This window comes from Halichoerus grypus, chromosome 8 (genome assembly GCF_964656455.1).
Source record: "Halichoerus grypus chromosome 8, mHalGry1.hap1.1, whole genome shotgun sequence".
NCBI lineage: Eukaryota > Metazoa > Chordata > Mammalia > Carnivora > Phocidae > Halichoerus > Halichoerus grypus.
Genome location: NC_135719.1, coordinates 79,756,957 through 79,781,919, shown reverse-complemented (window position 1 = coordinate 79,781,919; position 24,963 = coordinate 79,756,957). Strand labels below are relative to the sequence as shown.

At 39.5% G+C, this 24,963-nt stretch overlaps 1 protein-coding gene across 1 annotated transcript in view; it reads left to right on the top strand.

Annotated features, from left to right (window-relative positions):
* SUPT16H (SPT16 homolog, facilitates chromatin remodeling subunit) overlaps window positions 1-24,963 on the top strand; it is a 38,652-nt gene that overhangs the window by 11,729 nt on the left and 1,960 nt on the right. Inside the window, exons 2-25 of the mRNA XM_036117924.2 lie at window positions 3,737-3,829; window positions 5,068-5,238; window positions 6,229-6,381; window positions 7,152-7,298; window positions 7,917-8,068; window positions 8,900-9,072; window positions 10,729-10,819; window positions 11,784-11,857; window positions 11,989-12,101; window positions 13,004-13,069; window positions 13,182-13,277; window positions 13,387-13,502; window positions 13,592-13,745; window positions 14,229-14,356; window positions 14,890-15,025; window positions 15,132-15,258; window positions 15,513-15,631; window positions 16,077-16,202; window positions 16,540-16,652; window positions 16,967-17,042; window positions 17,409-17,578; window positions 23,835-23,964; window positions 24,605-24,734; window positions 24,863-24,940. Of these exons, the coding sequence (XP_035973817.1) occupies window positions 3,737-3,829; window positions 5,068-5,238; window positions 6,229-6,381; window positions 7,152-7,298; window positions 7,917-8,068; window positions 8,900-9,072; window positions 10,729-10,819; window positions 11,784-11,857; window positions 11,989-12,101; window positions 13,004-13,069; window positions 13,182-13,277; window positions 13,387-13,502; window positions 13,592-13,745; window positions 14,229-14,356; window positions 14,890-15,025; window positions 15,132-15,258; window positions 15,513-15,631; window positions 16,077-16,202; window positions 16,540-16,652; window positions 16,967-17,042; window positions 17,409-17,578; window positions 23,835-23,964; window positions 24,605-24,734; window positions 24,863-24,940 (2,932 nt within the window). The remainder of the gene's footprint in view (window positions 1-3,736; window positions 3,830-5,067; window positions 5,239-6,228; window positions 6,382-7,151; window positions 7,299-7,916; window positions 8,069-8,899; window positions 9,073-10,728; window positions 10,820-11,783; window positions 11,858-11,988; window positions 12,102-13,003; window positions 13,070-13,181; window positions 13,278-13,386; window positions 13,503-13,591; window positions 13,746-14,228; window positions 14,357-14,889; window positions 15,026-15,131; window positions 15,259-15,512; window positions 15,632-16,076; window positions 16,203-16,539; window positions 16,653-16,966; window positions 17,043-17,408; window positions 17,579-23,834; window positions 23,965-24,604; window positions 24,735-24,862; window positions 24,941-24,963) is intronic.

Genomic DNA, 24,963 nt, shown 5'->3' with positions numbered 1-24,963 from the left:
CTCACCTTTGTGATTGGCAGAGGAAAATTAGGCATTTTATACGAATGGAAATCCTTGGGTTGGTTGAGTTTGGTTCCGCATCTGCTTGAAAGAGCTGAATATGTGGGCCTTTTTCTCTCTCTCCCTATTTTCAATTTTATTGAGATCCCTTTGGTTGATTTTCCCATATTATTAGTGATTAAGCTACATGATTACACTCTATATACTTTTAAGAAATGTATTACTGTGTATTTTGAATTTTTATACATGTTGATACCGTTTTCTTTGTTGAAAAATATTGACTGAACCAAGACTTCAAGTTTCAAAAAATAACAATGGACTTTTTGACTAATTTCAGTGGTGTTTTTTGCAGATAGATATTTTGGGGTGGGGGATATAGATTGATCTGTATCTAGAACCTATAAGCATTAAATATAGGCAGGCGCCTGTTGCAAATTTTGGGAGGTTATCAAGGTAGTGGTAATATTATTGCCACAAAATCCATGTTTATTGAAGAATTGGAGTATATGTAGCAAAAATTGAGAGGAGAGAATGTTTAATGCCAAGACTAGTGTGTTAATGTGCTATGGCATAGGAATAATATAGCACAGTGGTTCTCAAACTTTGATAGTGGGACCCTTTACATTCTTAAATTATTCAGGACCCCAGTGAGCCTTTCTTTATATTGGTTGCATCAAGTATAGAAAGAAAATCATACATGAAGCTGGAAGGGGGGGTTATTTTCATAACCTTTTTAGATAATTATGGATATACTTTGTTACTACATTGAAACTCAAGAAGTAGTAATCTTTTAAAAGTTAGTTGTAATTTAGAATTTGAAACCACAATATTATACTTTTTATACTCAGGTTATTGTACCTTTGATCCTTTACCCATGTATGACTTGGTAACATCATGCATTGGTTCTCTCAGCTGTGTAGATCTTCTAAATGTTACACGTTTCATTATATGATGTCAAAGAATCATGTTTGTTAATATCACCACTAGTTTTATCAGAAAAGTCTTAAGTAGGGAAGCTAAGTTCACAGTGGCAAGTCAGCTATTTCAGAATTCTAATTTTTGCTTGAAAACTCAAATGTTATCATTAACTACATAAGACATCATTCATTTTCCTTGAAGCAACAGGCTCACTTCATTCATTTTCAAGAAAATGTATGCTAGACACCCAGGTCTGCTAAATGGCTCCTTCAACTTGTTATTCAAATAATTGTAAAGTTTTCCTTAAGACAACCATCATACTTAACTTTACACATAGAAGTGCTTTGTGTGTACGTCCCATTTCTTTACACAGAATATTGAAAAGACATGCTCAAGGATTGGGATTTCTTACTATTAATCATTTTTGCTGCATCAAAGACATTCTTAGAGAAACTGCCCCTCTCCCCCTTCCATGACTATGCAGTAGTAAAGAATTACTTTGGTGCCACTGCCTTGATTCATGTTAAAGCTCTAGGTGTTGTAACTACCATTGCTTTTGCATCATCAGTGAGAACTAATGATAAAACTTTACCAACCTGAAGGAAAACGTTTTCTCACTGAAAATCAGTGGGGGAATACATACAGTTTCTATGTGGTAACTCTTTGTCCTATGTATTTTGTTGGGGTAGAGAAATTCAACAGAAACCTTAATTGATACTATATTTGGATTCTTACTGGCAACCAGAAGCCTAGACATGAAGAGTCTTATATAGATGTTTTTCTTGACTTTATAGGCAAGTTAGAGATTTGACCGTCTAGCCCATAATTACCAGTCTTTTGGTCTTACAGAGTTATTCAAGAGTAGTTAATGGTTGGAGGACTCACACTTCTCAATTTCAAAACTAGTTACAAAGCTGCAATAATCAAAACAACATGCTGTTAGTGTAAGGATAGAAACATAGGTAATGGAATAGAATTGAGAATCCAAAAACAAACCTTCACATTTGCATCACCTGATTTTTTTTTATATTTATGTATGTATTAGAAAGAGCGCACGCAAGTGAGGGGGGCAGAGGGAGAGAGAGAACTTCAAGCATCCTCCCCGCTGAGCACGAGGCCCGATGCAGGGCTTGATTTCATGACCCTGAGATCATGACTGAAACCAAGAGTCAGATGTTTAACAGACTGAGCCACCCATATGCCCCAGTATCATTTGCTTTTTTAAAAATATATAATTTGGTTTTTGACCAGGACAGTTCAATGGGAAAAGAACAGTCTTTTCAAACTGGATATCCCTCTGCAAAAAGATGAACTTAGGCCCCTTCCCCATACCATTCACAAAAATTAACTCAAAATTAATCATTAGATCTAAATATCAGAGCTAAAACTATAAAACTGCTATAGAAATACAAGTAAATCTTTATATCCTTGGATTAGACAAAGCCTTCTTAGGTATGAGATGAAAAGCACAAGAAAATAATTTGGGAGTCCTTCAAAATTAAAAATTTTTGTGTTTCTAAGGGCAGCATCATTATGAAAGTGAAAAGAACCCACTGAATGGAGAAAAATTTGCAAGTCCTGTCTGACAAGAGACTTACATCTGGAATATAAAAGGAACTCTTACAACTTAATAATAAAGCAGTAATTCAGTTACAGAATGGGCAAAGAATCTGAATAGGCACTTAAAGGTAGACAGATGGTCTGTAATCATGTGAAAAGGTGTTCAGCATCATTAGCTGTCAGGGAAATGCAAATCAAAACTACAGTGAGTTACTACTTCACACCCAGTGGATGGCTCTAATAAAAAAAGTCAACAAGTGTTGGTCACAATATGGAGAATTTGGAACCCTGATAGATTGCTGTTGAGAGTATAAAATGGTACAGTCACTTTGGAAAACAGTCTGGTTAAACCATTAACCTCAAAAAGTTAAACATAGAGTTAAACATATGACCTAGCAATTCTTCACCTAAGTATATACTCAAGTGTGTATACACAGAAACATACATGAGTGTTCATAGCACCATTATTCATAATAGCCAAAAAATGGCAACAACCTAAATGTCCAGCAGTTGATGAATAGATACTGTGTGGTAGATCCATACAGTGAATTGTTTTTCAGTGACAGAAAGGACAAAGTACACTGACACATGCTACAACACGGGTGAACCTTGAAAGCATGTCAAGTGAAAGAAGCCAGACACAAAGGCCATGTATATGAAATGTCCTGAATAGACGAATCCGTGGAAACAGGTTAGATTAATGATTGCATACAGCTGGGAGGAGATGTGTAGTGATTGCTCATGGATTTCTTTTTGGGGAGATGAAAATGTTCTAAAATTAGACTGTGATGGGTGCATAACTCTGAATACATTAAAACCATTGAACTGCACACTTTAAATGGATGAATTGTGTTGTGTGTGAATTCTATCTCAATAAAGCTGTTTAACAAACAGAGTAACTAATGACTGTGAGGCTGCCAAGCAAACATGTACCTGAAAGTTGGCATTTCCTTTTTTTTTTTTAAGATTTTATTTCTTTATTTGACAGAGACAGAGAGGGAACACAAGCAGGGGGAGTGGGAGAGGGAGAAGCAGACTTCCCGCGGAGCAGGGAGCCCGATGCGGGGCTCGATCCCAGGACCCTGGGATCATGACCTGAGCCGAAGGCAGATGCTTAACTGACTGAGCCACCCAGGTGCCCCAAAGTTGGCATTTCTATTAGGAAAAAAATTATATATACCCTGGGGAAATACTGAAGTAGTCCAGTTTTACGAGGATAAAAAGACAATGACCAAATTACCCACTCTTTACTTTTCAGAAAGGAGAAGATGAATATGCCAACGTTGATGCCATTGTTGTATCAGTGGGTGTTGATGAAGAAATTGTTTATGCCAAATCAACTGCCTTACAGGTGAGTGCTTTGTGGCAGTCTTAGCCCTGAATCGACTTGCTCTGTTCGCGTGGTAGTCACTAGCCACATCAAAAGTTTAATTCCTCAATCCCAAGTCTCAAGTACTCGGGTACTGGCTACCATATTAGAGCAGGTAGAAAATATTTCCATCATCACTAAAAGCTGAGTGGACCAAAAAAATAAAAAAAATAAACACATTCTTCTATAAAAAGAAACAACTATACTTCAACTAAAAAAAGAAACATAAAAGTTTACTGGAGAGTGCTTAGAACATAAGGAAAGAGAAGTCTGTAAATTGGGATATAACAAAAAAATATAACAGTGAATTAAGCAAAACAGTTCTTTTTTATTTTTTTAAAGATTTTATTTATTAGAGAGAAGCGGGAGCATGAGTGGGGGGAGGGGCAGAGAGAGGGGAGAAGCGACTCCCCGCTGTGTGTGGAGCCGGACTGGACACGTGGCTTGATCTGAGGACCCCAGATCAGGATCTAAGCCAAAGTCAGACTAACTGACTGAGCCACCCAGCGGCCCAGTTCTTTTTCTTTTAGTTAGTCTTCGGGGACGCAGGGTTTTTCAGGTCTCTACTCTGCCATACATAGAGTCCAGCCCATGGTGCAAAATTTGCTAGTGCTCTAGCCGTTATATCTGCATTCCAAGCAGAAAGAATGGAGAAAGGGAAAAGAAATGGAGACACCCTTCCCTTTATAAGGAGACGTGCTTGAAGTCTCACAGAATACTCCTAGTTAAAACTTTTTGGCCAGAACTTAATGGCCATATTTAGCTGCAAGAAAGGATGGGAAATAGTCTTCATGCGGAGTAGTGTGCCCAGCTAACAATCCCATCTTTCTGAGGAAGAAGAAATGAATAATTGGTAGGCAACTGGCAGTCATTGGGGGAGCTAGAATGTGCAGTTCCCTGATGTGCTACTTTGTCTGTGGTTTTATGCATTTTTGTCCTATTAAACAACAGTATAGTTCCTGTAAACACAAATTATCCAAAAGAACTGATGGTCTTTATTATGGACTATTTCAGACATCAGAGTAAATAATATATTGAACTCCCACGTACCCATTATCCAATAAATTGCCAGCTCTTGGCCAGCTTCATTTCATTTGTATCTACATCTACATTATTTTGAAGCTAATTCCGGATACCTTATTTTATAAATATTTCTGAATAAGTGCATCAATTTTTTTTTATCTGTAAATACTGTTATCACATACTGTCTTTTCCTATAGACATGGCTCTTTGGTTATGAACTGACTGATACTATCATGGTCTTCTGTGATGACAAAATCATCTTTATGGCCAGCAAGAAGAAAGTGGAGTTTTTAAAACAGATTGCCAACACTAAGGGCAATGAGAATGCTAATGGAGCCCCTGCCATCACTCTGCTGATACGGGAAAAGGTCAGAACTAATAAAGAACATGTCATAAATGTGAGAGAATGTTTAAAGTGATGAATAGAAATGCCTTCTAAGAATTTAAAAGAATACAGAGGAAGATTTTAGCTGACTGTGGTTGTAATTACAAAGTTCTGTCACATCTTTGTTGTGTTTGTTAAGAAGAAAAAAGTTCAATAACCCTGTCAGTTCTGTAGCAAAATCACTTTATCTGTCCATTCTCGAGGATACTGTCAGCTGGTTTTTTTCATCTTAGTACCTTCATTAGAATAAATAACTTTTTTTTAAAGTCATCTCTACCTCCAATGTGGGGCTCGAACTCACCACCCCGAGATTAAGAGCCGCATGCTCTACTGATTCAGCCAGCTGGGTGCCCCTAGAATAAATAATTTTAAATGTCCTTAAGGAAACAGATATAGCTCCTTTTCAGTTTTTATCGCATGATTTTTTTTTTTTTTAAGATGTTTTTGAGAGCGAGCATGTGAGCATGCACACAGGCACCCGTGTGTGTGCGTGCTGTGGTAGGGGAGGGGCAGAGGGAGCGGGAGAGAGAGAGTCTTAAGCAGACTCTGAGCTGAGTGCAGAGCCTGATGCCGGGCTCGATCTCACGACCCAGAGAGCAGACCTGAGCCGAAACCAAGGGACGGATGCTTAACCTACTGTGCCACCCAGGTACCCCACATGTAATCTTTTTTGTCATACTTTCTGGCACTTTTTCTCAGAATATTGTTCACCTTGTGTGAGTGTTTTAGCTGTTCCTAAAGAAAAAGAATAGTCTTGTCAACTTATGTGGGACTTCAGTATATAAAAATATCTGAAGAAATTTTGTGTTAACTTTTAGTGTGTTATAGTCTGTCCCAAGGAAGTAGATGGGGCATGAGGAGAGAATTTATTCTTTCTGGGGTTCCAAATATTTGTCTCTGCCTGTTACTAGTAGAACATAGATGTCTAATTCTAAAACTGATTAACCCCTTTTTTTCTTTGGGGCACTGATAGAATGAAAGCAATAAGAGCAGCTTTGACAAAATGATTGAAGCCATTAAAGAAAGCAAGAATGGCAAGAAGATTGGAGTGTTCAGCAAAGACAAATTCCCTGGAGAGTTCATGAAGAACTGGAATGACTGCCTCAACAAAGAGGGCTTTGACAAAGTAAGAATAGTCCTGGAGACAAACAGATTGGCAGTTGGGAAGACAAAAGTGTGAGAGGCTTCCATAACAGATAGTGCAAAGTATTTGTTTTGGGAAAACTATTCCTTCACATTTCCATTTTTCATTCTGTTTGGCTGAGCAGTAAGCAGTTTGACTTTTCAGTCAGGGGTGAGGCATTGGGAAGATAGTTCAGCTATTTCAGAGGGAAACAGAAAAATCTCTTATTCCAGAAAATACATATTTTTTCTCCCTGCTCCTGCCTGTCTTCCTTCTTCAGCCTTTACAAAATCCTTTAGAGAGGATCATTTACATTTACATTTAAATGATTCATTAATGTAATACCTATTAGAATACACACTGTGACCTGGTAGAGAGCTATTTTAAATGTTTATTCAATCCAAGAAAAGAGTAGTTCAGTATTTTGTAAACTACTGATGAATCGTTTGCTAAATAACCAGATATATTCACTGATGATAGTCAAATTGGGAGGGATGCATTTCTTTTTTTTTTTTTAAGATTTTTATTTATTTGACAGAGACACAGCGAGAGAGGGAACATAAGCAGGGGGAGTGGGAGAGGGAGAAGCAGAAGCAGGCTCTCCGCGGAGCAGGGAGCCCGATGCGGGGCTTGCTCCCAGGACCCTGGGATCATGACCTGAGCCGAGGGCAGACGCTTAACAACTGAGCCACCCAGGCGCCCCAAGGGAGCGATGCATTTCTTTAGCAATTCTCTTATTTACATGTTAGAAACTCTTATCATTTTGACTGCAGATAGATATCAGTGCAGTTGTGGCCTATACCATTGCTGTAAAGGAGGATGGGGAGCTCAACCTAATGAAGAAAGCAGCTAGCATCACCTCTGAGGTCTTCAACAAATTCTTCAAGGAAAGAGTCATGGAAATAGTTGACGCAGATGAGGTAAATGGAGAGGGGCAAGTCTTTACTGTTTTAATGAAGCAGAAATAAGTCCCTCCCATGCAGTGCTTTTTGGTGTGTGTTCAGCTTCTTTGAAATTAGGCCTTTAATACATAAATTTATTTTTGATACATAGATTTATTTATTTGAGAGACCACTCACGTGCGCCTGTGCATGCAGTGGGGGAGGGGTGGGGGGGAGAGAGAGAGAATCCCAGGCAGTCTCCCTACTGAGCAGGGAGCCTTTTGCAGGGCTTAGTCTCACAACTGGAGATCATGACCTGAGCTGAAACCAAGAGTTGGACACTCAACTGAGCCACCCAGGCGCCCTGCCATCTCTCTTTCAAAGTAACTATAAACCTGTGCTATAGTTTCTTAAGGTTATTCAGTATTTTGAGAATTCCTTCTATAGCTGTAAATTCACATATTGTTCTCAAAATCGGCTTTGCAGGTATACCACTGTGTTATCTGACATGTAGACCATTTCATAAGACTTTTTTAGCGTCCCAAGTGATATCAGGATATATGTTGTCTTCAAACAATAATGTCCAAAAACCCAAAACTCTTTGCCACTGTTTGATGAATATTGTAAATACTGTTTTATTTCTGGGCATGCTTACAGAAAGTTCGACACAGCAAACTGGCTGAGTCTGTGGAAAAGGCCATTGAAGAGAAAAAATACCTAGCTGGGGCAGACCCTTCTACGGTGGAAATGTGTTACCCTCCTATCATTCAAAGTGGTGGCAACTATAATCTCAAGTTCAGTGTGGTGAGGTAAGTATGAGAACTTCAAAATATAACAACAACCAGAGCGTTTCAACTTTTGGCCTGTTTTTTTCTTGGACTCATTCTGGAATTCAGAAAAGTGGGAAGAGACAGAATAACCATTAGTCTGCCTTCTACATTATCTTGTTGTTTTATTCTACACATACTTCTTTTTTTTTTTTTTAAGATTTTATTTTTAAGTAATCTCTATACCCAGTGTGGGGCTCACACTCAAAACTGGGAGATCAAGAGTCACACACTCCACAGACTGAGCCAGCCAGGCGCCCTAGCTTATTTCTATTTTATTTCACATTGGTACTCATTTCTTACTTGAGCATTTATTTGATTTTGCTTTTCCAGATGATTAAAAATACCAACAAAAAATGCAAAACATGTTGAGAAAAACCATTAAGGTATTATTAGATATGCCATAATGTAATTCTTCTAATTTTTAAAAGTATTGTAGAGAACGCTGTTTTTCCTGTTCAGGCTGAAGGGACTAGGGCTAATTCATAATGAATACTACAGTTCACAGTGGCTGGTGGATAAGTGACGCTTTCCCCTGCACTGTTGAACTATAATGAATAGAATTTGGTATATTCTTTGTCTATTTAGGACACCACAACTCAGCTTTTCACTGAATTTTTATTCTATAAGTTTTTGTCACTAATTTTACTCCCTTATAACCTGGTTTGTTTATTTAAAAAAAAAAGTTTAGGTCCTTCTGCTTCAGCTTTGGGATAGAGCAGGGAAAGGTAGTGATTACAAATGTCGTATGTCAGTGATACTAAGGACTTTGCTCGTTTGCGTCATGGAATGCTTTCTTCCTTTGGTCTCTAGTGACAAGAATCACATGCATTTTGGGGCCATCACTTGTGCCATGGGTATTCGCTTCAAATCTTACTGCTCCAACCTTGTTCGCACTTTGATGGTTGACCCTTCTCAGGAAGTTCAAGAAAATTACAACTTTTTGCTCCAACTTCAAGAGGAACTGCTAAAGGAATTAAGACATGGTGAGGTGGCTTAGAAAAGAAGGTTTGGAAATGATGTTAACAAAAATGTTTCTAGTGTTTATGTGCATTTCTATTCCTGAGGCTCTTATACTAAAATAGAATCAGATTTTACTAACCTTGAATCATCCTAGCATTTCATTCTTCAGTCTTCTTTTAGGCCTGAGTAGTTACATTGGTTTTACATTGGTGTTTACAAAAAACTGTGACTGGTTAGGCCTCTGTGTCCAGATCTTCATAAAACACCTTGGCCTTATTACTTTTCTTTAGAAGGTTCTGAGAACTAGTATCTCTGGCAACAACCTGTATTGCTAATTCTATATCAAGTGGATACAAGGAATCATAGTCTAAGAACAGAACTAATAGCAACTCTGCTAGGCAAGCAATTATCTACCTCAAAAGGCAGCAAAGTGCTTGACACCATACCTCTTTTGTCTTGAAACTCCACACTCCCAGTTGGCTAAATGGGACTTTATGTGTTCCACCTTCAAGCCACTCTGTAAGCCCACCCATGTGCCCATCGCTTCTAGACACCATTCCTCCTCAAGATCTCAAGTCAATCTTGAGAAATCCCATTGGAAATCGTAGTCACAGGTAGCTTGGTGAGGATAAGGACCCCTTTGAGGCCACCATATCTAGACTATTCTGGCTTGAAATGTCTATTCATATCCTAGATCGTGAAAAGTTAAGGCTGGAGTCCTTCTCATAGTAATTCACCCATTCAGTAGTCCTGTTTTTCAAAATGTAACTTTAATGTCATGCCATTTATCAACTCTTAAATTATTTCCCTGAGACTACCTAGCATCCCATAGTTCTGAGTCAGTGATTCTCAAGCAGTGTAATGACTAGGTGACTAGGTAAATCGTTTTTAAAAATGCAAATTTCTAATTCCTACCACTCCTGCAGCTGCTTTTTTTTTTATTTTAAGATTTTATTGGTGCAGTCAGTTAAGCTTGCAACTCTTGGTTTTAGCTCAGGTCGTGATCCTCAAGGTCATAAGCCCGAGTCGGGCTCCACACTCAGTGCAGTCTGCTTGAGATTCTCTCTCCTTCTTCCTCTGCTCTTCCTGCTTGTGCATGCATGCACTCTCTCTCAAATAAATCTTTAAAAAATTTTTTTAAATTTTTTTTATTTTTTTTTTAAAGATTTTACTTATTTATTTGACAGGGAGAGACACAGCGAGAGGGAACACAAGCAGGGGGAGTGGGAGAGGGAGAAGCAGGCTTCCCGCGGAGCAGGGAGCCCAAAGCAGGGCTCGATCCCAGGACCCTGGGATCATGACCTGAGCCGAAGGCAGATGCTTAACGACGGAGCCACCCAGGCGCCCCTAAAAAAATTTTTTTTAATTTATTTATTTTGGAGAGAGAGACAGCACACGTAGGCACATGCAGGGAGGGGCCGGTGGGGAGGAAGAGGGACAAGCAGGCTCCATGCTGAGCACAGAGCCCCACGTGGGGCTTGATCCCATGACCCGAGCCGAAATCAGGAGCCAGACACTCAGGCAACTGAGCCACTCAGGCACCCCACAGCTGAATTTCTTAGTTCACACTTCAGAAACTCTGCTTTACGGGACAGGTGAAAAAATGTTGATAAACCGAACCAAATGAAACTTTTTTTTTTTTCCTGAAAGATACTCTTTCCTCTCTGTCTTGTCATTAGGTGTGAAGATATGTGACGTGTATAATGCTGTCATGGACGTGGTTAAAAAGCAGAAGCCAGAGCTGCTGAACAAAATCACCAAAAATCTAGGGTAAGATGTGATGTACATTGTCACTCTGAGACAGTTTTCCTGACTGGCCATGGTCAGGCAAAATATTCTTAGATTGATTCACCCGTCATTTATTGACTATTAAACTTATATGCCAAATATATAGTGTTATCAGAGAATGTGAGAAAGATTTCATTTCTACACCCAGGGATGGGGTTGAGATTTTTCCAGACCAATGTAGTAGATACCAGTAGGTGTTCTAGGCTTAACTTACTAGTGTTAGGGCACATTACTTACTGTATTTCCTCTCTTAGAACACCTCAGCTCACGTTTGCAAATGAAATACTCTGTGATATCCTACTATTTACATTTTTTTTTCAATTTTTATTTAATTCAGCATTTCTCAGGTGTATTTGACCATTGAACACTTAGAAATACTTAAGAACATCTTACAGAACCAAAGACATTTTTGGGAAACAAAGGCTCTGGTCAGTTTCCTTAGATGAAAACTAGTCTGGGATATATAGTTTCTTTCTGGATTTCTCTGATGGACAAGAGGAAATGTATCAACCTGTACCAAGTCCTGGCCCAGGCGACTTAATGAATCCTAGTTATCAACATTCCACTAACAATCGCCTTGCTTAATCCACTTATTACAGTCTTGGTAATGTACCCATTAACAGTCTGCCAAGTTGTTTATAGGAAAACGCTTAATTTGATTTCATGTTAGAATATTAAAATTTAAATATGGGTGAGTAAGCTAAAATAAAGAAGGCTTGATGTAATAAATGTTATATGAGGTACTTAATTAGGAAATTCTTTTCAACATATTATTAGCCCAAAGATTGTCCTGAAATCCTGCTCCTTAACTGACTGATGAGCAGAGGCAAATCACTCAACATGTTTGCCTGCCTTATCCTGAAAATTGCAATAGAATATATTGTACTTGACCCATGTTAGAGATCTTTTAGCCTATTGCTGAAGTTTCTCTTCATTTCTTTTTTAGGTTCGGAATGGGAATTGAATTCCGTGAAGGCTCTTTAGTAATTAATAGTAAAAATCAGTACAAACTGAAAAAGGGTGAGTTTTACAGCTTTAGGAAAATACTTTTTTGAATAGTTTCCTATAGCTTTATTTCCCCCTTTTTTGTGTAAAATCTACCCTTCTCCATTCTCTCACAGTTAGACATTGATTCCTGTTTGCTGTTGTAGGGATGGTTTTCAGCATCAATTTGGGATTCTCAGATCTGACTAACAAGGAAGGGAAGAAACCAGAAGAGAAAACCTATGCTCTCTTCATTGGTGACACAGTGCTTGTGGATGAGGTGTGTATTGCTTCTTCAACTTTTGAGTGTTTGTGAACTGACATTTGAGGTACATTTTGTACTCTATGGGTTTTTTTCTTGAAAGTGTTTGTCAAATGCTAGCTAAAGGGAGGGATCCGGGACAGTGACCTAATACAGTTAGGAACAGAGATTGTCATTCAAGTACAGGGAATGATTTAAACCAAGCCATTCATTACTTTGTGGCTTGAACCCTGGTAATGATAATAACGGGAACTGATTCTTTTATTTTACTTTAAAAACAGCTTTATTGAGCTACAGTTTATATACCATACAATTCACCCACTGAAAGTGTATAATTCAGTAATATTTAGTGATTTTCAGTTGTGCAACCATCACCACAATCTAATTTTAGAACATTTTATCACCTCACAAAGAAACCCGGTACCCTAGCCTCCCAAACCTAGGCAATGACTAAACCACTTTCTAAGGATTTGCTTGTTCTGCGCCTTTGTGGCCTTTTTTTTTTTTTTTTTAATCAGAACTGATTCTTAAGCTTAATAGCAAATACTTCTGTATTCTTATTATATAAGGACTTTTATGCAGTAATTCATTGAATTCTAACATCCTGCGCAGTAGATACTCTACCCTCGGATAAAAAAACTGGGACACAGAGCAGAAGCAGTCCGTAGCCAGATGTCACCACTAGGAAGTGATTGAGCCAGGTTTCAAATCAAGCCTGTGTTCTTAATCATTATCTCAGTATTGTCTCCCAAATTATAGTTCCTCATGAGGTTGGGAAGATAAAATCTGTACGTATGTATTGTCAAAGATTTTAGTATCCAGAAGTTTCAAAGCCCTGCCCTCCTATACATGAGGCTAGAAAGTGAAAGTGCCTCATTTAAATGCTCTTATAAATATCTGACTTCTTCCTTTTATTCCAGGATGGCCCAGCTACTGTTCTCACTTCTGTGAAGAAGAAAGTGAAGAACGTGGGGATTTTTCTAAAGGTAGGAAGAAGGAAGATAAATGGTGTAGGAAGTTTGGTACTGTGAAAAGGCAAAAATTATATTGGCTAAAAAGATTAAAACCGAATTTCTGAGTATGATTTTTTCCCCACAGAATGAGGATGAAGAAGAGGAGGAGGAGGAGAAAGATGAGGCCGAGGACCTGTTGGGAAGAGGTTCTCGGGCAGCATTACTTACAGAAAGAACACGAGTGAGTTTACGGTTTCAGTCTACATCGATCTCTACCTGTCCTATGGCTCGTACCTGGGGCACATTTGTAGGAGTGACACTTCTGCTGACTTGGGTTTGTCTTTCTTCAGAACGAGATGACTGCAGAAGAGAAACGAAGAGCACATCAAAAGGAACTGGCAGCTCAACTCAATGAGGAAGCAAAGAGGCGACTGACCGAACAGAAAGGAGAACAACAGATTCAGAAGTAAGCGTTTGTGTCAGGCAGCGAGGTTGTCTTAGGTTCACATGTGATTTGTAGAAATTTCTCAAAAAAATTTTTTATCCCCACTCCAGAGCTCGCAAATCTAACGTGTCCTATAAAAACCCATCTTTGATGCCTAAGGAACCACATATTCGGGAAATGAAGATCTATATCGATAAGAAATACGAAACTGTGATAATGCCGGTGTTCGGTATCGCGACGCCCTTTCACATTGCCACAATCAAGGTATGAACGCCGAGTCAGGCTCCATCCAGACTGTTTCGGAAACTACTAATTGTGCTCTCCGCAGATTCTTTTTCGAACTGCACCATCCCTCCCACCCTCTGCTCCTTTGGACTCCACCCTTCTCACTTTATCAGCTTCTCCTCTCCTTGCGTCCTGCTGTCACTCGCCTTCCTCCCCAGTTTTCACTTGGTTAGAAAGTTCAGTGGTCTAGTCTAGAAAAATCATTTGCGTTAAGCATTTTTTAATGTGTAGTGGGACATGTGGCTCCAGGTGCTCTGAGAAGTCAGTGGTCCTTTTGGAAGCACACATTTGGTCATATAAAAAAAATAAGGTACAGTTGATTAGAGCTAGATCGAGGTTTACAGGCTGGGTTTAGCAGTCAGCTTGTAACTCGCAACTTAACTTTGTGTCCCCATGACTACTAATCTTGAATTTGGAAAGAAACCTGTTTATTTTGTTAATGCTTTTCCTTTCTTTGAGCAGAATATAAGCATGTCCGTGGAAGGAGATTATACTTACTTGCGAATCAACTTCTATTGCCCAGGCAGTGCTCTGGGCAGGAATGAGGGCAACATCTTTCCTAACCCAGAAGCCACTTTTGTCAAGGAAATGTGAGTCCCCAGGAAAAGACCATCCCCAAATCCCTGCTGGTTGGAGCGGTATTCTCAGAAACATTTCATTGTCTGTGCTGTGTCCTCCCTCATCTTATGAATGGCAGAGCCTCCCTTGGTGGTACCTGTTTAGGATCATCCTGCTAGCTTTGTACTGTTTTGAGGATGGAACCCAATTTGGAATCCTCATGAAAATATGTCAAACTGATTACATATGTTTTGCAGTAGAATCATAAATAGGAAATGTGTGCCTCATTGGAGTCCATTCCTTCATGGTATGGAATGGGATAATTGACTATGCCAGATTTGAAAAATCAGTGTGATTTCCCACCCAGTGGATTAGCCATTTATAATATTCTCTATTTAGAGAGAAGAAAGGGAGATGTTTTTCAGCTTTCCAGACATTGTCCTACCATTCACTGGTACCTTTTTTTCCTGAAAGATATTAAGTCAGTTAAAAATAGAGTAGAGAGTGCAAGTTACCCAGCCTGATACAGAAACTTATATAAGTTCTGGCTTCCCCTTTTCAACAGTACGTACCGAGCTTCAAATATGAAGGCGCCTGGAGAACAGACAGTACCAGCCTTGAACCTCCAGAATGCTTTCCGAATTATAAAGGAAGTACAGAAGCGCTATAAGACCCGGGAAGCAGAAGAAAAGGAGAAGGAGGTGAGCTTGAACACCAACAAAGGACCTTTCTGTAACAGGATACGTGTGGGTTTGGCGGACACAGCAGACATACGTGAGGATTCACATTAATTCTCATTCTGCTTAGGGCATTGTGAAACAAGACTCCCTGGTGATCAATCTCAACCGGAGTAATCCCAAACTGAAAGATCTATACATTCGCCCAAACATTGCCCAAAAGAGGATGCAGGGGTCACTGGAGGCCCATGTCAATGGTATGGATGATCTCTCATGGGTCTGGGCTTTGTCGCTGGGGCACGTTTGTAGATGATTAGATAATAGAGTACACCAGGGAAACGCTGGGAGGAATCTACTGACATTGCTCTGTGGGCACAAGGAACGGAAAGCCCTGTATAGTTTTTGGCATTTTTTCTGATCCTGTTCACATCAGCCAGGAAAGATACAGTGTCTTCTGGCCTCCACTCATGCTGCTACTTGACGTTTAGCAGCTTCGTTTGTTTGTCCCCAGGCTTCCGCTTCACCTCTGTTCGAGGAGACAAAGTGGATATCCTGTACAATAACATCAAGCACGCTTTGTTTCAGCCGTGTGATGGAGAAATGATTATTGTCTTGCACTTTCACCTCAAGGTACACCTGTCTCCTTACTAGCTGTCAGACGTTGGGCAAGATCTTTGTGTCACCCTCTTTCCTTTAAAATAGTGATGAGTGATATCACCTGTCACATAAGATTATTAAGAGGATTGAATGAGATAATGTTTATAATGACCACCAAACATAAGGTTTTCTCCAAATTCCTGTTTCTGCAGTAGAAAAATGTTGCTTTAGACACAGTTTATTTCCAGCATAATCTGTAAAGTCCATCCTAATAAATAGGAGTACTTTTTAAAATTCATATGCTCTCACATTCCCAAATGTCATTATTTATGATGACCCCAGGGATGGTTTAACTATCTTTACATAAATGCCATGGTTTCCAGCGTAGGTATTATTTCTGTTTTCATGTTGTTTGTTGTCGTTATCTGCTTCTTTGAGTTTTCTGACGTCTTTTTTGTGCTTTCTGCTCTGCCCCCAGAATGCCATCATGTTTGGGAAGAAGCGGCACACAGATGTGCAGTTCTACACAGAAGTGGGAGAGATCACCACGGACTTGGGCAAACATCAGCACATGCATGACCGAGATGACCTCTATGCTGAGCAGGTCTGGGACATTTCCTGTTGTATGTGCAGGGTACTGACGTAGCTTGTGCTTCAGATCTGAGTTCAGTGAGTCGTATTTTATGAGCAACCCCTGAATCTTTCTGTGGAACCACTCGAGTGTGTACAGGGTTGGCCTAATGCTGTGGCTTGTGGATGAGACGTCAGTTGCCGCCTCGGCCGTGCAGTTACGGTGTAGTGGCCTCTAGGACAGTGTCCGTGTCGGCATCGTGGGTGTGAGAATTAAGGCCTGTCGAAGCACTTCGGGCTTGCTGAAGGGATGTACTATTAACAAGTAAAGTGATGGCTATGGTTAATTAGTATTTTTTTTTCTTCTACAGATGGAACGAGAAATGAGGCACAAACTGAAAACAGCCTTTAAAAATTTCATTGAGAAAGTAGAGGCTCTAACAAAGGAGGAACTGGAATTTGAAGTGCCTTTTAGGGACTTGGGGTAACATACCTCCTCATCTTTTTGGCCTGAAGTGTGGTTGTCTAGCTATTAGAAAAATTAGTTATTCTTCCTTTATAATAACTCAACATAACAGATCATTCCCTTTTTCCTTTGATTGAAAACCTCTGAGACATCCATTCCTGCTTGAACATTTTTAGGGCTGGGGTGAGTGGCTCAGACTTAGAGGCTTCCCCTGTAAATGACTCTCCAGTATGCATGCTGGGGTGGGAAAAGGAAAGAAGTGTATTGTGGCAGCAAATTTCTCTTCCAGTGGGCCCAATCTTATCTGAGTCTTTTTTCTTACTCTTTTTCAGATTTAATGGAGCTCCTTACAGGAGTACTTGCCTCCTTCAGCCCACCAGTAGTGCACTGGTAAATGCTACAGAGTGGGTGAGTATTTCTTACCTCCTTTTAGTAAGAAAATTGTTGGAGAAAAGAAAGCGGAAGCATAGGTGTTTTGAAAACTAGGTCATTATTTCTGATGATTTTCATTTTTGATAGTTACTTTATTTTGTTTTTTTTTAAAAGTTTTCTTAAATTTTTTTCTCCTTGAGGAAAGATTTTGATCTTACAAATCCATTTACTGAGGCTTCTCAGCACGTTGTATTGCTTTTAGTCTTTCCCAAAAAAGCAGGAGTGCTCATTCTCTCTCAAATAAATAAAATCTTAAAAAAAAAAAAAAAGATTCTGACAGAATTTGAAAAGACTGGTGCTTTAGGAGATTTATGTGGTAGTGATCCAGTTTCTCCCTAACAGCCACCTTTTGTGGTGACCTTGGATGAAGTGGAGCTGATTCACTTTGAGCGGGTTCAGTTTCACCTGAAGAACTTTGATATGGTGATAGTGTACAAGGACTACAGCAAGAAAGTCACGATGATCAACGCCATTCCTGTAGCCTCCCTAGACCCCATCAAGGAATGGTTGAAGTAAGTAAAATGGCCAGCAGTCTCCCATTTACCCGGTGAGCCCTGTGTTACAGAATGTAAGTGTGCTGTGTTGTATATAAAATGTGCTGGTATACTTAAGGGTAAAACTGCCTTTGGGTTGAGTTATAGCCCAGGACTTAAAAATTTGGAATCTATTAAAGAGTTAATAACTTTTTCCTGAAATTCCAACAGTAGTTGATGAATATTTATACATACAGAAACAAAGTCTAAGATTTTTTTTATTCTCCTTGGTACGTATATAAAAAAATCTAAAGACGTGTAATAATTTAATTATAAAAAGGGAGGCATATTTCTTTCTCTTGTTTTTATTGAAAGAGGAGATAGAAATTATTTTTATTTTAGCCTTTGACATCCATATTTACACACTTCAGCTAAAACAGTTTCTCATGGAATTATGAGAACTCCGTATCCAGGAGATGTTATTCCCTAGATGTGAAGGGTAAGGCCTGGGTAGCCATGAGTATAGTTCGCTCTGCCCTCCACCCTCACCCCCCATTACCTGTGAAGGGGAAATGCTGTAAATGTAAACGTCCTCTTAAGAAGTGGGTTGAGAGAACGTAGAAATAAGTTATGAGAAAGATACAAATTTATGGTCTCCCTGAGCATTTTCCTAAGAAACATGCAGGTAGGTGGTGTGATGTCACAAATATTATGTGTAAATGTATATGACTTTTATTGAGGGAAAACTTACGTGTAATAAAATTCACCAATTTAAGTATGTGATTTGATGAGTTGTCGCAAATGTATACAGTTTCAAATCTACCATCATAATCAGGATATAGAATACTTCTTCACTCCTAAAAGTTCCTTTATAGTCATTCCCCTTCCCACAGTTGTATCCCTGGTTTCTATCACGGTACAGTGATAGAATTGCTTCTTCTAGAATTTCACATAAATGGAAGCCTACAGTATGTAATCTTTTGTATCTTGCATCCTTCACTTAGCTCAGTGCTTTTGAAATTTTTAAAGTTGTTGAGTGCATCCTTTTTATTACTGAGGAGTATTCCATTGCATGGATATTCCATACTTCATTTACCACTTAGTAGACGTTTGAGTTGTTTCCATGTGGGGGCTCTTATGAATAGCTGCTATAAACATTACATACAGGTCTTTAAAGTGTAAACACAGGTTTTCATTTCTTGGGTAGATGACCTAAACTATGGCACTGCTGGGTCTTATGGTTTGTGGTTAAGTCTGTGTTCAACTTTGTAAGAAACTATCAAATCACTTTCCAGAAAACCTGCAGTATGTGAGAGTTGTTGCTGTGCATCCTAATCACTTGGTTTTGTCTGTCTTTTTAATGTTAGCCATTTAATGTGCAGTGCTGTCTCAGTGTGGTTTGTTTGCATTTCCATGATGACCCGTGATGTTGAACATCTTTTCATATGCTTATGTGTCATTCTGTGTCTTGGAGGAAGTAACTTTGTATTTTTTGCCCATGTTAAAAAGGAGGTTGGTTGCTTTTGGGGTGCCTGGGTGGCTCAGTTGGTTAAGCGACTGCCTTCGGCTCAGGTCATGATCTCAGGGTCCTGGGATCGAGCCCCGCATCGGGCTTCCTGCTCGGCGGGAAGCCTGCTTCTCCCTCTCCCACTCCCCCTGCTTGTGTTCCCTCTCTCGCTGTCTCTCTCTCTCTGTCAGATAAATAAATAAAATCTTTAAAAAATAAAATAAAAAATAAAAGGAGGTTGTTTTTCTGAGTTGTAAGAATTCTTTAGACTGGATAGGGACATCTGGGTGGCTCACTGAGTTAAGCATCTGACTCTTGATTTCTGCTCAGGTCATGATCTCAGGATTGTGAGATCGAGCCCCAAGTCAGGCTCTGCGGTCAGCGTGTAGTCTACTTGAGATTCTCTCTCTCCCTGTGCCCCACCCCCCATTCATGCTCTCTCTCTCTCTCTAAATCTTTAAAAAAATAATAAAATTATTTAGACTGGATATAAATCCTTAACCAAATACAGGTTTTGTATATGTTTTCTTTTTCTTTTTTTTTTTTAAAGATTTATTTATTTTAGAGGGAGAGTGAGCCTGGGGAGAGGGAGAGAGAATCCTCAAGCAGACACCCTGCTGAGCGCAGAGCCCGACGCGGGGCTCAATCCCAGGACCCTGAGAACATGACTTGAGCCAAAATTAAGAGTCGGCCGCTTAACCGACTGAGCCACCCAGGCTCCCCTTGTATATATTTTCTTACAGTAGTTTCTATGCCTCTTCATTTTCTCAAGTGTCTTTTAAAGACTAGAAGTGTAAAATTCTCATGAAATCTGTTAAATCTACTCTTTCTTTTGTAATTTGTGCTTTTAACGTCTTATCTAATAAATGGACTAACCCAGAATCATAAACATTTTCTGTTTTCTCCTAGAGTTTTATAGGTTCAGGGCTGATATTTAGGTTTGTGATCCATTTGGAGCTTATTTTTTACTGTAGCGTAAGGGTCAAGGTTCATACTTATAGCCAATTATTCTAGTACCATTTGTGATGAGATTATCCCTGAGTTACTGACTTTATCTTGGTATCTTTGTAAAAAGATTAACCGTGTAGGAGAGGGTCTATTTCTGGATGGTGTTCTGTTGCATTGGCATCTGTGTGTCCTTATACCACCGTCATAATTATTGTAGCTTTAGTAAGTCTTGAAATCAGGTAGTGTAAGTCTTCCAAATATGTTTCTTCTCAAAATTGGCTATATTAGGGACGCCTGGGTGGCTCAGTTGGTTAAGCATCTGCCTTTTGCTTGGGTTATGATCTCAGGGTCCTGTTTTGAGTCCTGCATCAGGCTCCTTGCTCAGCGAGGAGCCTGCTTCTCCCTCTGCCTGCCGCTCTCCCCTTCTCATGTTCTCTCTGACAAATAAAATCTTCAAAAAAAAATGGTTATATTACATTGACTACTATATGTAAATTTTAGAATCCTGTGTCTTTCAACAAACTGGTCTTAATCTAAGTTACCAGTTTTAGTATTTGTACAATTTATAATGGTGTTCCCTTTCATCCCTAATATTGATCATGTTTCTTCTTTTTGTCAATCTGCCTAGAGGTTTAATTTTATTTTTTTCATCATGCTGAAATGTCCTTCCTTATTCCTGATAATAGTCCTTGTTTCTTTCTTTTTTTTTTAAATTTAGTCCTTGTTTCAAAATCTACTTGGTGTGTCATTACTGTGGGCTTCTAGCTTTAATTTTGGTTAGTGTTTGTATAACGTGTCTTTTTTCTGTCCTTTTACTTTTTTTTTTTTTTTAAGATTTTATTTATTTGAGAGAGAAAGAATGAGACAGAGAGAGAGCATGAGAGGGGGAGGGTCAGAGGGAGAAGCAGACTCCCCGCTGAGCAGGGAGCCTGATGTGGGACTCGATCCCGGGACTCCAGGATCATGACCTGAGCCGAAGGCAGTCACTTAACCAACTGAGCCACCCAGGCGCCCTGTCCTTTTACTTTTAACTATATGTTTAAAGTGGCTTCCTTGGAGACAACATATATTTGGGTCTCACTTGTTTTAATCTATTCTTCTACTTTTAATTGGATTGGTGAAAACAGAGCATTTACATTTATCGTTAACAATATGGTTGGGTTTTAAATCTACCATCTTGCTCTTGGTTTTCTCCTCTGTGCTTTGTTGCTTTTTTCCTCTTTATATGCTGCCTTTTGGATTAATTTTTATGATTGTATATTAAGGTGTTTTGGGGGCTTTTTGTTTTTTTGTTTGGTTGGTTTTTTGGTTGTTATTGTTTGTTTGTTTTTGTTTTTGTTAGTAATCTCTACACCCAACATGGGGCTCAAACTCATGACCCAAGATCAAGAGTTGCTTGCTCTTCTGACTGAGCCAGCCTTGTGCCCCCAGGCAGTTATCTCTTAATTAATAAAATGAGGGGGAAAAAAGTCTTGGATATTTACTTATGTATTTACCATTCCTGGTGCTCTTCACTCCATTGTGTGGTACCAGCCTTCTATCTGCTTTAATTTTTCTTTGCCTGATAAACGTCCTTCTTTAGCATTTGAGCTGCAGGTTTTCTTTTTTTCTTTTTTTTTTAAAGATTTTATTTATTTGCCAGAGAGAGACAGGCAGAGGGAGAAGCAGGCTCCCACTGAGCAGGGAGCCCGATGTGGGGCTCGATCCCAGGACCCTGGAATCATGACCCGAGCCAAAGGCAGACACTTATCCGACTCAGCCACCCAGGCGCCCCGAGCTGCAGGTTTTCTGGTGACAAATTCTCTCAGCTTTTTTCTTGAAAGTCTTTATTTCTCTTTCATTGCAGAATGATGTTTTTTGCTGGATGTAGGATTTTAAGTTGACAGTCTTTTTTAATATTTGTGAGATGTTGCTCCATTGTCTTCCAGCTCAGACATCTGCTGCAGTGTCTGCTGTCCCTGTTCATACTTCTGTACAGATTCCTCGGGATATTTTATTTCCTATTTCTATCAGTGGTTTTTAGTAGTTTGATTATTAGGTGCTTTGCTGTGTTTTGTTGTTTTTAATGGTTATTCTGCTTAGTGTGTGTTGGGCTTCTCAGATCTGGGGGGTGTGTAGTTTTCATCATATCTAGAAATGTTTTGGCCATTCTTTTTTTTTCTTTCTAGAGAGAGAGAGAGGACAAGCAGGGGGCCATTATTCTTCAAATATTTTTGCTCAGTACCCCCCCTTTTTTTTTCTGAGACACCTATTTCTTCACTTCTCAGCATCTTCAGGTTTCTCTCTTCATTTATAATAACTTCTTAAATATCATTATCTGATACTTCCATCCACCATCTTTGTATTTTCTGGGTCTGTTGCTATTGGTTGATTTTTCTTCTGCTTGTTTGCGTGTCTGGTAATTTGTGATCAACTGCCAGAGTTACTACACATTTTTGTGTGCTAGGTTTTTAAAACTTTTTCTAGATTTCGTTCTAGGTATAGTTGAGTGATTTGGATACCACTTGATCTTTCAGAACTTGTTCTCAGATGTCACTAGTGCTGGTTCAGAACAGCTTTTTGGTCTAGGACCAATTTACCCCATTGCTGAGGCAGTACTCTTTCGAGGGCTCGGATTCACTGTATATTAATAAGGTTTTTCCCCTGAAGCTGGTACAGCAGGAACTATTTCCAGCTCAGTGTGAGATCTGGGAGTTATCTGGCCTGCTGCTTTGCCCAGCTCTACTTAGCTTCCTCTCATGCATGTTGGAGATACGCTCTCGGCCAAAGGTTGAAGGGGATCCCTCTGCACGTTTCCAGAGCTTTTTCTGTCACTCTCTCCTCCAGTACTCCCGCCTCAAAATTCTAGCTGCCTTAGCCTCCACAAATCCTTCTCTCTCTCAGGTTCTGGTTGGGTTCCCCTGCCCTGCATAGCAGCCTGGGAGCCGCCTCCAGGCAGAAAACTTGGGTGGTTCTAAAACAGAACCCTGTATGTTTCCTCCTTTAGGGCATTATAGTCCTGTGCTGCTTTTTAGCCAGTGTCTGAAAGCTGTTTCATATCTCGCTTGGTTTTCTAGTTGTTTAAAAGTGAAAAGGTAAATCTAGTCCTCGTTACTCCACCGTGGCTAGAAGCGCAAAGTGTGTATGATGCAGTGCCGGTGACGGACTTAGCGCAGCGGTTCCCAGATAGGTTTTGTGATCCTCGCTGTTGTCATTTCTTTGGTTTCCTTTTCTCTTCCTTCCTGCCCACTTGAATTGATTGAGCTCTCCTCAACAGAAGTAAATAAAGGCATTTGAACATTTTAATACAGAGTACTTTAGGTACTAAACAAACAGAAAACTTATCCCTACCTTCAAATAGATCCTGCATCATATAAGCAATACATAAGAAAGCAGTGGAAGATTGGGGAGGGAAAGCTAGGGCCAGTTGCTGTTTCTGAACTGCAGTGGTGTGAATGATCAGAGCTGAAAAGTAAGAATCCTAGAAATGCTTATAAGTTGAAACTACTTGCAAATAAGAGTGAGTCGGGGAGGGGAAGGCATAGGTGAGGAGGAGAAAAGGCTAAAGGAGGAACAGGGAAGTTGGTGCTTAAAGAAAATGGAAAACAAAAAGATGATGAGCTTTGTTCAAGAGACAAAGTTGCTTCATTTGGAATGCTGCGCTGTCGTGAGGGCTGGTGTCTGGGAGACCAACTATCAGCCATTTGGGTCCATTCTGGTGGCATAGTGCAAAGAATATCTGCTCTCCTATACTGAGGAAAAGGTTATCTACCTTCAGAGATGCTTATAAGCAAGATGACACAGTACGTTCTCAGAAAATACGGAGAATTGATTTTGACTTCATAATGTCCTGTCTCTCAGTTCCTGTGACCTAAAGTACACAGAAGGAGTGCAGTCCCTCAACTGGACTAAAATCATGAAGACCATTGTCGATGACCCCGAGGGCTTCTTCGAACAAGGTGGCTGGTCTTTCCTAGAGCCTGAGGGTGAGGTGCGTGAGTGTGGGGTTTCTTTTCTGGTACATGGTGGTGCCCATTACCATTTGGGCGGCTAGGAAATGCCATGTAAGTAGCACAGAAGGGAGCAGACCGAGTGGGAGCTTGGTCTTACTGTATTGTTTCTCCAGGTTAGTTTTACAGGTAGATGATAAATTGGGGACTGGTAGCCACTCAGATTTCTTTGAAATTGCAAAATTGTTCTTAGTATTGGGAAAAAATTCTTCAGGGCATTTTTACTTCTTACTATTATTACCTGAAGTATATTTAACATATAGCATATCAGGTGCAGGTGTAACTTTAGGGCGTTTTGCAAAAATTGTTTTCTAAGAAGTGGTTCTTCACCTCTGCATAATGCATTATTACCAAGAGTATTTCTGTGGTTAATTTTCCTGGGTAAGGAAGGGTGAAGTGAATCTTAAAGAAATACTAATTAGATATTTATCTAGTAATTGCACTTAACTAGCAATTTTAAATTAGCCTTTTTATCTTTTGGTCGCTCGGGGGTTTTGGGTTTTATTTTCTTCATGTAAAAAAAAAAAATAATGCTGGTGTGCTAAATGGGTTGAATTAATTCATTAATCAAGTGAATGTCAAAAAAAGAACCCAGTAAATAGTATTATGCTGACTCACCAGGGCAGTGATGCTGAGGAAGGGGATTCAGAGTCTGAAATCGAAGATGAGACTTTTAATCCTTCAGAGGATGACTATGAAGAGGAGGAGGAGGATAGTGATGAAGATTATTCATCAGAAGCCGAAGAATCAGGTTAGTCTTTATAGGGAAAATTTTTCATGGCTTTCTATAATCTAATGTCATTTCTGGAAACTCATAAAGGAGGGAAGAATTCTGGCATTTCATTCCTGTCTGAAGACTAATGTTTAATTTTATTTTAGACTATTCCAAGGAATCACTGGGCAGTGAAGAAGAGAGTGGAAAGGATTGGGATGAACTGGAGGAAGAAGCCCGAAAAGGTAAATTTTTTATTGTTTGTTGT